The sequence below is a fragment of the Vigna radiata genome, unplaced genomic scaffold, assembly GCF_000741045.1.
Source record: "Vigna radiata var. radiata cultivar VC1973A unplaced genomic scaffold, Vradiata_ver6 scaffold_305, whole genome shotgun sequence".
Lineage (NCBI taxonomy): Eukaryota > Viridiplantae > Streptophyta > Magnoliopsida > Fabales > Fabaceae > Vigna > Vigna radiata.
In genome coordinates, this window is record NW_014543812.1 from 181,288 (window position 1) to 196,724 (window position 15,437).

A 15,437-nucleotide genomic window follows, 5' to 3' on the forward strand; every position below is an offset into this window, starting at 1 on the left:
TCACCAAGTCGTACACTTCTTTTTGTTGCTGGGCCGTGCAAAATAAATTGTCCATGGGTCGTTTGTTTTCTTTTGGTGGTGGTTGTACCTCACATTGTGTGACCCCTCCTTGCTAATGAAAAATAAGCTTTTTCTCCAAAGCACTTTGAATGTCGCGTGTGCATCTACTTTTCATTTCTTCCATTAAAAATCAAAGACATTGCTTTCCAAAAATGTTGGGCATGGTAGCTCCTTATCCCCAAAATATTATCCAATAATTTCCCTGTAATTAATAGTGCAAATAATTAGCCTCAGATAATCCAAATTAATTAAAATAAGAATTTCTAGTCAAATTAAGCACAATTAGCAAAAATGGGAAATAATGGACATTCAAGCATAATTCCATGATTAAATCTAGCACAATAAGCTAAGTGAAGTCAAGAAAATATCGACTCATCACTACCACTTCTGATTTAACTACCAACTGTTATGCTCTTGATCACCTACCACCACACTCATTATGAGCACTTCACATTGCCTTACTGATCTCCACTCTTGAGTAGGGTAGTTTCCAACTATATAATCCCATTACCAAGTTAAGACTCTACTTCCTCGCAGTGACAACAAATTTGAGCACCCTATCTCCACTTCGTCATCTCACTGACTTGAACCATATGCAATCCTTGACTCACTAGCCTGTAATTCATACTTAGATCAACCTTCTCGACTTGAGATCACTAGCTTGATTAGCATCAAGTCAACTTATGATACATTTCAAACTAGGATTGTCCTAACTGTGCTTTCTCAACCATTTTGAGAAACCCCCTAGTTATAGCATTCAATTATACTAATGAAATCACTTTACAACTTCACTAGAGACCCCAATCTTCATATTCTTCCACCAACTCTTACTCAATCGTTATCAAACCAAGAACCTGAATCTTCTCTCTAATCAAACTATCAGTTGACATTTCCTTACTTGTAGATTGCCACTATAACTCAAAACTATAGCTCAAATCATCTTCTTCATCCAGTAATCCACTATTCCTATTCCAAGTCCATTAATACTTCCTCACTTTAAAGTTGACCCTGTAGCTTGAAACCGTAGGCTCACTTATCTTCTCTGCCTAATACCTAGTTCTTCCATACCTAAACTCACTTCTGACTCTTGAAGATTACTAAAAACTCTCAACTCATTCTCATATAACAACACTAATACTGGTTCAAAGAACTCGTCCCTCACAAACCACCAATCCACAATTATGAAATCTCTCCATGAGGATCATGGAATTACATCCATCAACTATACTTCTCACTTTCAACACCATTTGTATCTCTTACATTCATATACTTTCACTTTAAAACTTAACTCAAGACAAGAACAACCAAATACCATAATACATGATCATACAATATCATAGATACTTCTACACCATTCTACTAATCAAAACATAACTCAAGGATATCATAAAACAGGGATAAAAAGAATAAAACCAAGTTATGAACAAGTTTCTCAACGCACCAAACTCGTGCGAATAATAAAAACAATGGGTTTTACTTACTCACATTCACTCAACGCACCAAGTCTATGCGCTCAGCGCACTAAGTTTGTGGGCTAAGCTAAAGCTCATTAGCTGAGTGCACGAAGTCTATGCGCTCAACTAAACTGAAAATTCTAATAACTAACCCCTCACACAATGTCCCAAATCGCTATGCAAGAGTCCCAAACACTCAGACTCTCCAAACACTCGCAAAGCTCACTTATTCTTTATTCGAATTAATTGACATTAAACCCAGATCATTACCAGTCGCATAGCGGCAGGATTCACTAAGCGAATCACAAGGTAGCGAGCAACCCTCTCTAGTCACTTGCACAGCGCACCAACTCATTGTGTGAATGACTAAACAGAGAGCACCTCTCTGTGTGGACTCGCTATGCAAAAACATTTGCTTAACGAGTTTGCATAATCTGCAGAACGAAAGTTTTGTAGAATTATGCAACTCACACACACTTAACCATTTTTAACCACTTCTTCCAACTTCTAACATCCCTAATTTGTGTTTTATACCTGGTTAGACTTAACTAAATGATCCTAACCCTCCCTAATACAAAGTTGTAGTGGTTATAACTCAAATTCCACTTCAAAACATCACATTTCACAACTTGAGGACCCAAATTTCAATTCTACCACTTTGTACCTAATTTGACTAATTTAGTGACTAAAACAAGTCACAATACACTGGCTAAAGCTGCCCCAACAGCCCAAATGCACTCTAGACATCAAATGCTCAAAATCACTATCTCACTTCCTCTCAAAAGAAACTAAAACTCTACTAGTTTACTCAAAACAGTGCCTAATTCCCTTACCTTCCATCTGATCACTAATCTAACATAACATATACATCAAACATATCCAATTTCGAATATCCACCTCATCCCAACCAATCCACAATCACAAATTTCCAGCATGCAGTTCAGTTCATAAAGAAAAATCTCCTCAAAACATAAATTTAACCCAAACAGCATGATCACAAAGAGTTCACCACATTTACACATTTCACATAATTAATTTAAGAAAAGACCTAGCTTCCCTTACCTCAAAATCGAACTGTCCAACTCACAAGACTACCTCCACAGCACTTTACACCGCAAGCAACCCACGAAGTCCTACAAACCACGAAATTGGTGATGGAAACAACTCTTAGAGCTAAAAATTGAGCAAAGAATGGAAAAGAGGAAACACAATACACATGCAACCAGCAGAGGTTGCATGTCTAGGTTCAAGAACTACGGAGAAACTGGAAAGAACAACTTACCCGCTAAAACCAAAAATTGATCGGTCAATCTAGTAGCCCCCTACGCCGTGGACGTCTCGGCACCTCCTGATCGTTAATCCTACAACTCAGTGAGTATGAATGGTAGAAAGAAGGCAGAGGAACTTGAAGAACAAGATTTTAGAGTGATAAAGTGATTACGTAAATGAACCAGGATGTCTCAAAAATCTATTTATATTATGGATGTATTTTACTATCAAAGCCTGATTCAATTTACGTAATACTCCTATTAGCTCTTTAAGTCTATTTTTCAGGTCTTCACAAAAATAATATTTAATGAGTTACATTTTTCTTTCAATAAATTATAATTTTATTCAGAAAAAAAATTTGTTATCTTTATTATCTTATAATAAATTTTCATATTTATTTTTTTTTCTTTACATGACTTCTCATGTCTTAATTCCAGTATTTGCATTTCTTGTTTTCTTTTATAATATTCTTTTAGAGGTTTTGAAAGATTTCATTACTGGAATATTATGTTGTGTGTACCGATCTTTTATCCTTATTACTCGTTAGTATGTTTTTCTTTCTATTTGAGTTATTTGTGTTATTATTGTTATTGTTATTTTATTTGTTAAATTTGTATTGAGATTAGAAATGTGATTCCTTTGTTTAATTTTGGTTTTCGATACTTTTCGGTTTACAGGTTTTGAGAGTTTTTCTGTATATATTTTGATGAGGAACTGAAACTTTTGCTTAGATTTAATTGCAAAACTATTTACTAGATTATGGTTTAATCTTTTGGTAAATAATGAATATGAAATATCTAATAAATAAATAAGATGAACAATTCCACCATCACTTACTTCAACTGAAAGGAATTTTTAAAATTAAAGATAGTAAAAACTTATTTAAGATCAATCACGTCTCTTTAAGATTAAACAAATTAGTCTTATTATCTATTAAAAATAAATGTTAAATGAAATTAATTACTGACAATTTAATAAATAATTTTATTGAAAAAAGTTCAAAAAATAAATTTTAAATAAAGGCTTATTTTTTTATTTTACTTTAGGCCTTCCAAACTCTTGAACATTGATAAACCTATGACACTAAAAGCTTCTTAATATTAAGTGAACTATATAGATATTTTGATATTTTGGAGTAATTTTATAAATTTACCGTTAAATATTATATATATATATATATATATATATATATATATATATATATATATATATATATATATATATATATATACTCGTGTATTTAGTTATCCAATTTTAGTCAACGGTCACGTTTTAAACAAAGTATTAATGCGGTTAAAACACGTTAGAACTCTGAACTAATTGGGTTCATCACGGATTTGGACTAGATTGGATTGAAAAGATATTTAAAATTTCAATAGATTCAATTTCTAGCCTAGTTTACTAAGAACCTAGCTCACTCAAATTGAACTTGTGGTGAGTCAAGTTGGCTCACCAACCTACCTAAATATTACTTTGTGTTTCAATATTAGTAGTTAACATTTTTTTTTATTGTATTATTGATAAGTGTCTAATTTAAGTGAATTTTAAGATAATTTTGACACTTTTCTTGTTTTGATTTTGATTAAATTATGTTTACTTCATTCCTATTTAATTTATTTTGCAGCTCTATATCAAGCAGAGAATCAAAGTAGAAAAATGAAGAAAATAAATTAATTTTAAGCAAAAAACATCAAACTGATTTCAACACGGTGGTAACACTAAAATTGGGGCTTGAGCCATACGAAGAAAGCTCACTTTGGAAGGAAACCTCAAGCCTTTAAAACTTGATAGTGTGTGATGTTGGAGATTTTGGAGTTTAAACCTAATTAACATAAAAATCACAACTCAAGTCCAAACTCCATCAATTATAGATGGGAATAAAGAAGAAAATGCTTCAAGAAAACAAAATATTGTGGATTTATCCATTTAAGATTATAATCTTATAGATGAATAAGTGACATAAAAATTATCAATATTAGATACTTATTTGTTTTGCTTTTTGTGCTTAATTTTATATTGTATCTGGAGTTTAAGATGATTTTGGATTACATTATATATATTTTTTATTTCGATTGTCTTTGGAGTTTAATACCATTTTGAACTAAAATTTATTTATATTTGAATTAGAAAAAAAATGTATATTTTTTAGAATTGAAAAAAATATTTAATTAAATGAGCGAGTGAACCAACCCGTTTAATCCATCAATCCGTAGTGGGCCAAATCGGATTCAAATTTTTTGACTTGTTAATAAGTGAACCAGATTAAATTAACTAACTAAACGGCCAATCCATGATAAGTCGGACGATATTTGGACTGATGATTAATTTTAACAGCACAACAAAGTATATTATTTTAATTTTGATTATTTTTTTAGATAGCACAATTTTTATTCTTTATACAGTAGATATATTGCAAATGTTTATTTTTCCCTAAAAAAAATCAGTTGAGTATTACGTTTGTAGTATTTTGAGTTTCAATCGTTTAATAATTATTTAACAAGAGTCGTTCATTATACGTACCTTTCTTATATCATTAAGGTATTATTTAAGAAGAATACATAACCATTGTATACTAGTATATTAATTGCATATAAGTGTTTGGCCATCAGAAATAAATGCAAGCTATAAACAAATTGGGTAACATTAAGTAGTAACCGCAACACTTTCTATGATTAAATTATTATTTATCCATGTTCTTTAATTTTCTTTCCTTTTCTTCCTTTTCTCTTCCTTATCTTAGCAAATCACATTCTTACAATTTTCCTAATCAAGTAATGGAGAGTTTGATTGAACTTAAACTTGTCAACAATTCTAGTAAGAAGTAAGAAAATGTTTAGGATTTTTGATACTCATTTTTCTTTTTATAGATGAGCCTGGAACAACACTAAATGAACTAAATCATGGTGTCTATGTCTCATTAGTATAATAGAATTAACTAATTACTTTGTCTAGTATAATTAAAGCTTCAATCAAACAACATTAATTTTTATTGTGTGATTTGTGTTGTTCTTTCTCTCTATTTACATTCTAATATCTAATCCTCTATACTTATCTGATACGGTTTTTCAAATTTGAGAGCTATTTCTTAACACTATTATATATCCAATTAGTGTTAATTTTTTTTTTGTAATAATATGTTAATACAAATTTTGACAAATTTTATTATAATACACCTGTCACTTTTTTTATTATTTAAAGCATATTAGTATAATAACAAATAAATAATAAATTAATAAAAGAATACCTCAAAATATTATAGATAAAAATCCATGTAAAAATATTATTTTTTATTTTCTTTTTTATCTGATTCTAGAGTTGTCAAAATAGGTTACTACCAGCGAGTCAACCCGGCTCATCACAGGTTTGGCCGAGTTGGATTTGAAAAAATTCTATTTTTTTTATGCGGGACAGATTTCAACCCGATTCATTTAAGTCCGGTTCATGCGGGTTAAACCCGTGGTGGGTCGGGTTGTCCCATCAACCCACCTACCTAATTTTATTTTATTAAAATTTAATTTTAATTTTATAAAAATAATATTTATTATTATTTTTTTCTTGAAAAAATTATTTAAGTTTTCTATTTTCAAAATTAATTAAATATCCATTTTGAAAGTGAAATTAAAGAGTGAAATTTGTTTAAATTTAAATTAGAGAAAGTTTATAATTTTTTTTTATTTTAAAAAATTTTAATTAGATGGATCAGTGAGCTAATATGTTTACCCATCAAACCTATGGTGAGTTGGATCGGATTTAACGGGGTTATCCATTTTTACATGTCTACATGATTCCTTCCAAACCCATACCTTCACCTCTCAAATCACTGCTTCTATCCATTGCAAAGACGTTTTACCTGTTGCACCAACAAAATACATTCTTGGAATGCTATTTCACCCAAAGAGAATTCCACAGTTTCCTGTTGAAAGACACGTATGAATAATATCTGATAGCTTTACACAACCATCAGATTGTTCTAGTGAATGCTACTAATCATTAGATATAAAATCATGGAGTGAAGCTTTCTTAAATGCTTCAGCCATTACATAAATTGCAGCTACCTTATTATGCATATCCACTCACACCTACACCTACATGAAACTTACACAGAAAATTGTCTGTGTCGAAACTTGTCCAGGTGCCACACTCTGATGTAACACTGATCACAATTCACGAAAATGTGTCGAGTATGCAAAATAGTTAGAGAAGGGTAGGACCACAGGGTAGGTCATCTTCCCATTAACACAATTAGTTACGTCTCATTCATTATCATAAAGTCTCTTTTATGTATAAGAAACCCATGTGGTCATATCAAACTCTGCACTCACCATTAATGGAAGCTGCATGTGAGGGTAGCACTTAATACGAGATAATTATAATGCAAGAGGAGAGAAGGGTAGAGTAGAGTATGACCCTTCATTCGGCACGTGCGTCCCATGTTAGGTTCCTTTTAAAGTGACCAATTTAAGGTGCTGCTTCCTCATGACATATAGTCTAAAGGACCTCATGCCATAAACTTACCACCTCCTCTTGTTGCTGGATCAGGAAATTCATGTTCTGAAAGATTTATGCAAAATTAATTAGCCTTATGGAATGTATATATGATATCTATTTTCCTGAAAGCGAGTGGTGCATCATGAGAATGTGGACAATATTGCATACATAACACTGTTTACATGTTTAGCGTAGGGTCCTAACTCAGTATACCAGAAATCAAAAGGCTACCATGTACCACACAGGCCAGTTGGGAGATAATCATGATGTTTTACTCATCATTTCTCCATTGAAAATTACGATGGTTTACTTACCATTTTTCAGCTCAACGTTACAACCAACTAACTATAAAACAACTTTAACTGGCTGCTGAAGATTGTTTCATATATTTAACAAGGCCTTAATGTTAAAAAAGAGTTTTGATAAAATTTAATAGGTTTAAATCTTTTTTTTCCCTAAGTTACTTTTAAAAATGTAAACCTTTGATTCTTAAGTTATAAAAAATATATCAAATGGTCATTTTTTGATGTTCATGGTCAAAGTACAAAGAGCAATTTAAAGTGCTGTTATTATTAAGAAACAAATCAGAGCAATCTAAAGATGTAGCAGTTGTTAAGAAACAACAAAAACAGTATTTCAAGTCAAAAAAGGATTCATTTGATACATTTTTTATAACTTAGGAGTTAAAAGTTTATATTTTTAAAAGTAGGAACTAAACTCGGACCAAAAAGAAGTTTAAACCTTGAAAGAAATGAGTAAGTCAAGGATAAGTTTAGATTATTTGATCATACAGTTTACAAGAAGTTTAAACATTGTTTGTTCACATTTCTGACAGAAAAAAAGAAGAACGCTTGTCTTATTAGACTTTTTTTAGGGAGAGTAACAAAAGAAGGACATGGTCTCATATTTTTCTCAAAGACAGTGTAATAAACATAGAAAAATGGTCAAAACAGTTAGGTACAGAAAATTGGAAGGTTTGTCCTTAAAAGTGTGAAGTTAATACCGATTATTTGTCAACAAGAAGTTGCATAGTTAAGGTACAGTGTTAGATATAAAAGGATACTCAAGCTATTATGACTTCATTTGCAATTGGCTCTCTTACTTGAACCAGAAACCAGGCCAAAACCTTTTTCTATCTCCTCTCCAAAACTCAAATCAAAGTCGGTGACAACAACTCGTACGGTTCCAATCAAGCAAAGATGGTTAATGCTAAATCCGAGTTACATCAGAAGAGTGTCCTTCAAATCAAGCAAGATGACAAGTTCTTCTGCAGGCTACTCTCAAAGGAAAGTTCCATGTCCAACCCTTCTTTCAGAATGGCCCTTGCTGTGCCATTTGTGTGGGAATCTCAGCCAGGCACACCCAAACATACATTCTCAGATGACACTCTCCCTCCTCTAACTCCTCCACCTTCTTATCATTTTAACTTCAATGCCTACAAAAAGAAAGAGAAGAAGCACTCAAAGTCCAAGCTCTTGCTCACTTTGCTACCAAAACTGAACCTCAAGAAAATGATTCTCTCATCCTCATACTCTTCATGGTCATCATCATCAAGCTCCTCCAAAGTTGTCCCTATGGCCAAGTTTGGAAAGAAGAAGCTCTTAGGCTATGGATCATCTAATGATAATGAAGGAAGTGGTGCTGGTTCACCCTCTTCCAAATTATGCTTTAGCATTCCACGGGCCTCAAGTTCTTAAGGTACTCGTTGTTATCAAAGCTTGGCCTTGGATCTGAAGAGGACAATGTGCTGCTTATATAGTTTTTCGTTGTATATTTTTCAAGCTTATACTCTTTTAGAGGACGATATATTTTCTATGCTAGAATTGGTCTTTGAGAGTTTTGTCCTCTCAATTTAAGCTTTCTTCCAAGGTCATATATTTTCTGGTGTGAATGTATCTTAAACATTTTGTGCAGTTTGAAATCATCATAGTTCCTTTTTCTGTTCTTAGAATGTGCCAAAACAGAACCGTATACATTACTTCTGTCGAAGCTTACAGTAAGCAAAAAATGTGGTTGTTATTGTAGTGGTGGTGATAAACTTATAAAACACGTAATAACATAACATTTAGTGGTAGAAAGTTTACTACTAATCATCTTGCAACTGAATGATCTTTAAGCATTTGATTGACTTGTACACAGTTAATTACACCACACTTTTACTTTGAGGGATGGGAAGGAGAAACACCTTAATCAGCATCTTTGACCAATGCTTTTCTTTTCACCAATACTCCTACTATAGGGTGTTTATTTTGTCTGTCTTTAATGATTTTATTTATTGCAAAGAGAAGAACTGGTGGAATTTACTTTAACTGGTGGAAATTGCAAAGAGAAAATGTTTCACAGTTCCAAATTCTGTATATGCTTCTAGTTTCAGCCACGTAATTAAAAAGTATCACTTAATGAATCGTGTCAAAAATACTAGCTATCATGGCTTCAGTTAGATGTTCACATGCTTAGTTGAAGAATTGATTGTAAGATCAGAATTGAATCAATGCATGGCACAACCTTCAAAGCAAAATATTAAGATAATGAATTTGTTTTTCTAGTCCTTTTCTATTGAATGTGAGGCCACACTTGGTTCAGATTATAATCATTTCACTAATTTGGCTTGCAACATGTAGAATCATTTCAGAATTCATTTCCTTTTCTGCTGGCCTTAATGGCTTGTTTCTGATTCGTGTTGGTAAAGAAAGATTACTTATACTTTGGATTTCCGTTTGGTTTAACATTTCCCTTGTGTTACAAACACAGATTTAACATTACATCAGATAAGACAACAGTAACCACTGTTGTCTTTTGTATATTTACTTCAAAGACACGTACCTACTAAAATAACTAGTCATTTCCAATTTCACAATGTATTATTAATTTATTATGGCTAAAAGAAATTATAAGAATAGTTAATAACAACATCTTTGAACCGACATTTTAGTATAATGCAATGGCACATTACCAGAACTAGAGATTAGAGAGTACCAACAACTTGAAACTTGTTAGAAATTGTTTAAGCTATTTTGTCGGCAGAGAAGCTGGTTGTGACTTTATCTTGTCCCAGGTTGCATGTGCACATGGGCCATATTTTGTGTAGTATATCAGTAACACAAATACTATTAACTAATAACTGTGACACTTTCATAATAGTTCTAGTCTCTAGAACATAAAGTAACTGGAATATTATAAGTATATGGCCCCTTGAGATTTTCCAGCGATCGAAGAAGATTACCAAGAACAAGTAATCAACCTCAATTTTAGATTTTTCTTTCCCTATTCACCCGGCAAAAGAAGCAGAATATTCTTTTCCCTTTGTCTGTTTCGCCCAATTATAATGCTACACCACACGGTTTCCCAGATTCTCAGCTCAATTATATGTGATTATGATTCATATTAAATTTCTTTTCTTTAACAAGTTCTCTATATGTTATCTTGGCCTTACCAACTGAAGATTTTATAGGAGTCAAAGGATAAAACTATTGGCCAACATGGACTTGAAGAAAAGCAGTGTCAAAAGCAGTTGCAAGTTAAGAACTTAAGATGGACACCTTTTTCTTCAAGGCATATGTGCTGTTTTATTCATCACTCTGTGGCTGTTTTTACAAATTACATTTTTACAATAATCAACGCATAGTGCAAAAATGTTGAATTGAGTATTTCACCAAATCGGCATGTTGCGTATGCCAGGTATGTAGAGAATTACAGAAGTATAAGCAGTCTGTGTATATCCTAGGATTAGAATGAGGTAGAGATGAACTGTTAGTTCTAAACGTAAGATGAGCTTAGTGCTTCTTCATGGATTCTGGTCACCTGGTGTATTGCATTTGCCAAATAAGCCACATTGCTCGTGGTCACACCTGCCATACTGCAAGTATCACCAAGGAGTTATATAGGAAGAAAATTCTGTAGAGAAGAAAGTTATCAAATTAAAGTGTTAAGTATATTTTTAGTTTCTAAATCTATAAACAAAATTGGAATTCGTTTCTATTCCAAACTTTAATCCATTTTGGCCCTCAAACTTTAAAAATGAATAAATATAATACTTTTAACCTTATAACTTTAATTTCTTTTTACGTATAAACTCAAACACCAATCTGCCCTATAACACTCAAAAAAGAAATTAATATAGTTGGACTAAAAGGACTACATTCATTTTAAGTTTGGAAGTCAAAATATATTAAAGTTTAGAACATAAATAAATTCTAATTTCGTGTCACCGAGAAAACAAATTCCCAGTTTAATCAGAGTAACTATGGTTGAATTTTAGTATTTCATTTAAAGAATACCTTATTCTTCCATCAGGAGTCATGTATATATGGAACAGTTTCTCCAGCTGTTTAACCTGATCAGGGGTTAATCCAGAAAAACAGAACATGCCAACCTGCATTTGTGTTTTCATCAAAGTGCACAACTGTGAGCTAAAGTTATAATATATGATTCATTAAACATAAGACAACAAATCAAGCATCCAAAACCTGAGAAGTTATATGCTCCCAGTTGAAAGATGATTCCAATTTCTCAAGATATTGCCGAAGGGTAGTTCGCATTGTTTCAATCCGATTAGCCATGACCTTCAAACAGCATTACCAAAAAATTTGATTAGATCCTGAATTAATTTAGAAAAGAAAAGTTAAAAAAATGGAGTTAAGAAGATGAATACTACCTTTATTTCTTCCCTCCAAAGTGCTTCTACATCAGGGTCGCTTAATATCTTAGCAACTAGTGAAATACCATGAAAAGGAATGCTGCTATACATTGCATGGGACATCAACTGCAGTTGACTTTTAAGTGCAGCTACTTGCTTTGTACTCTGGCACAAAACACTTTGTAGATTTTAATGTAGATTAGTAAAGCTGAAAAGAACGTGAAAAGTAAAACAATAAAACTAAGGAAACATTGCTACGAGGTTGAGCTTCATGTTATATTATCCTTATATCATGTACTTGATCCTTGCCTAAAATATGCATAATGGAACATATTTGACATCTAACTTCTATTTTACATGACAAAGAATATGCCTCTGAATATCTAATCAGTAGTGTATAGAACTTGTCTTACCTAAGACAACCAACTTTATGTTCGGATAATCCCATGTTCTTTGAAAATGATTGAGAACATCCTATTAAATGCCCATCTTCAAGGAAAATTCGAAGTGCTACAGCATCCTTGTCAAGATCCCCACTAGAAAATCCTTGATAAGCCATGTCAAAGAAGGGGAAATGATTTTTTACCTGGAAGATAATGAAGTTAGAATAATATTATAATTGATTTAGATTTATAGTACAAAGCTATACGGAAGCATCATGTCTCGTTTTCACCTTAAACTGGTATGATATTTCTCTCCATTGTTCCTCGGTAGGGTCAACACCAGTTGGATTGTGGGCACAAGGATGAAGCAAGAAGAAAGAACAATCTGGTGCATTCTGAAATTAGAAAAACAGAATAAACAGAGAAGATTAGATGCTGCTTGTGCCACTGATGGATAGGAAAATAAAACATCACATTGTCAACTTCAGCTACTTTTCAAGTCCAGCCCAGTTTGTCTAGAAACTAAAAGGCATTAACATTAAATGCATGTATTTTCCCATAATAATATAGCTTACTTATTTGTTTGAGAGACAAGAAGCATGAAATTCACACCAAAGCTTCTCATGTTTTGTACCTTGACATCACTGAGGAGTGCAGAAAAATTTAAACCCTTTGTGTCTGGATGGTAGTAGTGAAAAGTTTTGACAGGAATTTCAGCTTGTCTCCATATATTGTGGTGACTGCAGCATGCAAACTTTATGCATTAGACATTGAATGAACGTAAATATCTCAAAAAATAATCCAATGGAAAAAAACCTACTTTGACCAGGTAGGGTCTGGTAGATACATTTGAGATTCAGGACAAAAATGTCTTTGAAATTCAGCAAAAAGCCTACATGCTGCAGTTCCAGACAGAGTTGGAACTCCTGCAAACAATCCTTCTTTTACAACATATGAATCATTCCCATATGCCAATTTTACACACTCCTCGACAAATTTTGTTCTGACTGCGGAACAGTTTGACTCCCTGTCAATAAATAATGTTAATTCGTTTTTTAAAAGTATAAAAATATTCATAGAGGCACTTCTGTTGAAAAGTGTGATACACAGATTCTGGAGTGAAAATGCAAACAACACTGTTAGTATCGCACGAAATACTAACACAAACTTTTATTCCAGATAGCTGCAGTCAAAGCTATACTAGAATGAAACTGAACCCCACCATGAAGCCAACCAGATGACACAGATTATGTTGTTTTCATGTTACATTATGTACATTCACCCATTCAAATGTTTCGTGTCACATTATGTTTATTCAACCATTCAAAAAACATAATTAAGTACGTAAAGATTGTACTGGACCAGCTTGTCTTATACTGGTGCTGTTATAGGAAAAAAATAATAAACACCAAGTTGTTTGACCTTATTATATAAATGGGTTACTGATAGCGTTTTGTCCAAGAACAACAGAGTTGAAGTTCTACTAAACGATCATTTTGATCCTGATAAAGCAACCACAATTTAGTATTCGAAAGAAGAAAAAAAAATCTAACTTGATTTCTTCTAAACATGTAAAAAGTTACAAAATTGATCCGTTTTTTAAAGAGTATTTTCACACAAAATAAGACACCCTTAGAACAGAAGAAGGAGAATCCAAAAGTACTTACTCCGATTTGCATCTCTGAATCTTTATTTCTGCATCGCGGACAGATTGAGGAATGAAAGGTTTGCCATCATCACCCCTGTAAGTTCCCTGACAAAGACAGAAAAAAAAAAAAAAAATCAGGGATGACAAAATATGAAACATGAACAGATATACATATACTATAACTATATATAAGCATATACCATTCCAAGATTGATCTTGTGGGGAGAAGGGTCTGATTGAAAAGCCTCGTTGACAGTGACAATAGGGTCCTTTGGGGCTGGTCTTACATGGTTCCACCAACCACGGGCACTGGTGGATAAAAATCTTCTGGATATTCTTCCATTGATGTGCCTCCACATAATGCAACAACACTCTTATGCTATAATTTACGCTGTGAACTCGGTAAAATGCTCTTGGTTTGTTTGAAACAAGAAAAAGGCTTTTGCATGGTTATTTAAGGAGAGTGAAGAAGAAGAAAAAGATGATGCAGAGTGAACTTTCTTCTCTTGCCGTGGTTTTGCATTGATCTTTTCAAGAAGTTCCTATGTGCCGCTTTGGTTTGTTTGCGGTTTCTTTTCATGGGACCAAAGTGGCTCATTGATTTGACTTGTTTATTATTATATTGTGTATTTACGTCGATGGGTCATCTTGCATAATCCTTGTCAGTTTTATATCGGTAATATAAAGAAAAAGTAAATTTATATTTTTTTCATTAATGAAATTGGTTCATGTACAAGTTAAAAATATAAATTTTAAAAAATCTATATAAAAATTAATTTATATATATAATAATTTTTATTTGTAAAAGGATTCATTTATTTATTGTCGTAGGATTCTTACAAAACTTTCCCTTATATATTGTGTTAGGATTAGATTAAGATTAGAAAAGTGTGTGGGTCGGTGGTGTTATCTTAAATGCGATAAAGTAAATGTAGGAAACAAATAAAATTAAAGAAGTGATAAAGGATTATTGACAAATATTTGTTCAGAAAAAGAGTATGACTTTTCATTTTAAAGATTTACATATAACACGCAATATATTATTTTTCTAGTTTAATTATTTGTTTGATTTTCATTTTGGTAAAAAGAAAATCTAAGTTAGTTTTTTTTTCTTTTCGAAAAAATTTTAATTGGGTTTTAATTTTTAATGAGTGACTCAATGTTTTAACATTTGATAAAGGGTCTTAATTATTTTTTTTTAAAGAAAATGATTATGGACATTAACATTATTAACATTTCGTTACGTGTTAACATGTAATTTTTATCATGGTCTTGTAACGGTAGTATCATGTGTAATTGTTAGTGTTAAGTGTAATTGTTCGATTTTAATTTAGTTCTTATATATTTTTTAAAAATAGATTATTGTTATTTCTTTTCAAATTAATATCAAATTTATTATTTGTAGAAATAAATATTATAATGATATTTTTTATTAAAACTAAATTTTTAACATATTATATTATTTTATATAATTAATCTATATTTTGTTAGTTTTTACT

General features: G+C 32.0%; 2 protein-coding genes across 3 annotated transcripts; one reads left to right on the forward strand and one right to left on the reverse strand.

Annotated features, from left to right (window-relative positions):
• Positions 1–8,246: 8,246 nt before the first annotated feature.
• On the forward strand, positions 8,247–9,195 carry LOC106754932. The gene has a single exon (XM_014637001.2). The coding sequence runs from the start codon at positions 8,471–8,473 to the stop codon at positions 8,966–8,968; it is 498 nt and encodes a 165-aa protein (XP_014492487.1). The 5' UTR covers positions 8,247–8,470; the 3' UTR covers positions 8,969–9,195.
• A 1,616-nt stretch (positions 9,196–10,811) lies between these two features.
• On the reverse strand, positions 10,812–14,479 carry LOC106754931 (aspartate aminotransferase, mitochondrial). Of its 2 annotated transcripts, XM_014637000.2 has the most exons (10): positions 14,139–14,478; positions 13,958–14,043; positions 13,111–13,317; positions 12,925–13,030; positions 12,581–12,685; positions 12,321–12,493; positions 11,926–12,085; positions 11,738–11,833; positions 11,549–11,643; positions 10,812–11,127 (listed from the first exon to the last, which is right to left on the reverse strand). In XM_014637000.2, exons 1-10 carry the CDS (start codon positions 14,295–14,297, stop codon positions 11,028–11,030), a joined length of 1,287 nt encoding a protein of 428 aa, XP_014492486.1. In that variant the 5' UTR covers positions 14,298–14,478; the 3' UTR covers positions 10,812–11,027. The 2 variants fall into 2 exon arrangements, with proteins under 2 accessions (XP_014492486.1, XP_022633823.1); XM_022778102.1 differs by lacking the exon at positions 13,111–13,317 and having other exon boundaries at positions 14,139–14,479.
• Positions 14,480–15,437: the final 958 nt, after the last annotated feature.

Excerpts from the sequence above, each read along its gene's own strand:
- LOC106754932 (XM_014637001.2), top strand. The coding sequence starts at position 8,471 with ATGGTTAATGCTAAATCCGAGTTACATCAGAAGAGTGTCCTTCAAATC.
- LOC106754931 (XM_014637000.2), bottom strand. The coding sequence starts at position 14,297 with ATGTGGAGGCACATCAATGGAAGAATATCCAGAAGATTTTTATCCACC. Across the intron at positions 13,318-13,957 it reads ATTCAGAGATGCAAATCGGA|GGAGTCAAACTGTTCCGCAG; the intron begins GTAAGTACTTTT and ends ATTTATTGACAG. Across the intron at positions 11,834-11,925 it reads TTTGGAGGGAAGAAATAAAG|GTCATGGCTAATCGGATTGA; the intron begins GTAGTATTCATC and ends TGCTGTTTGAAG.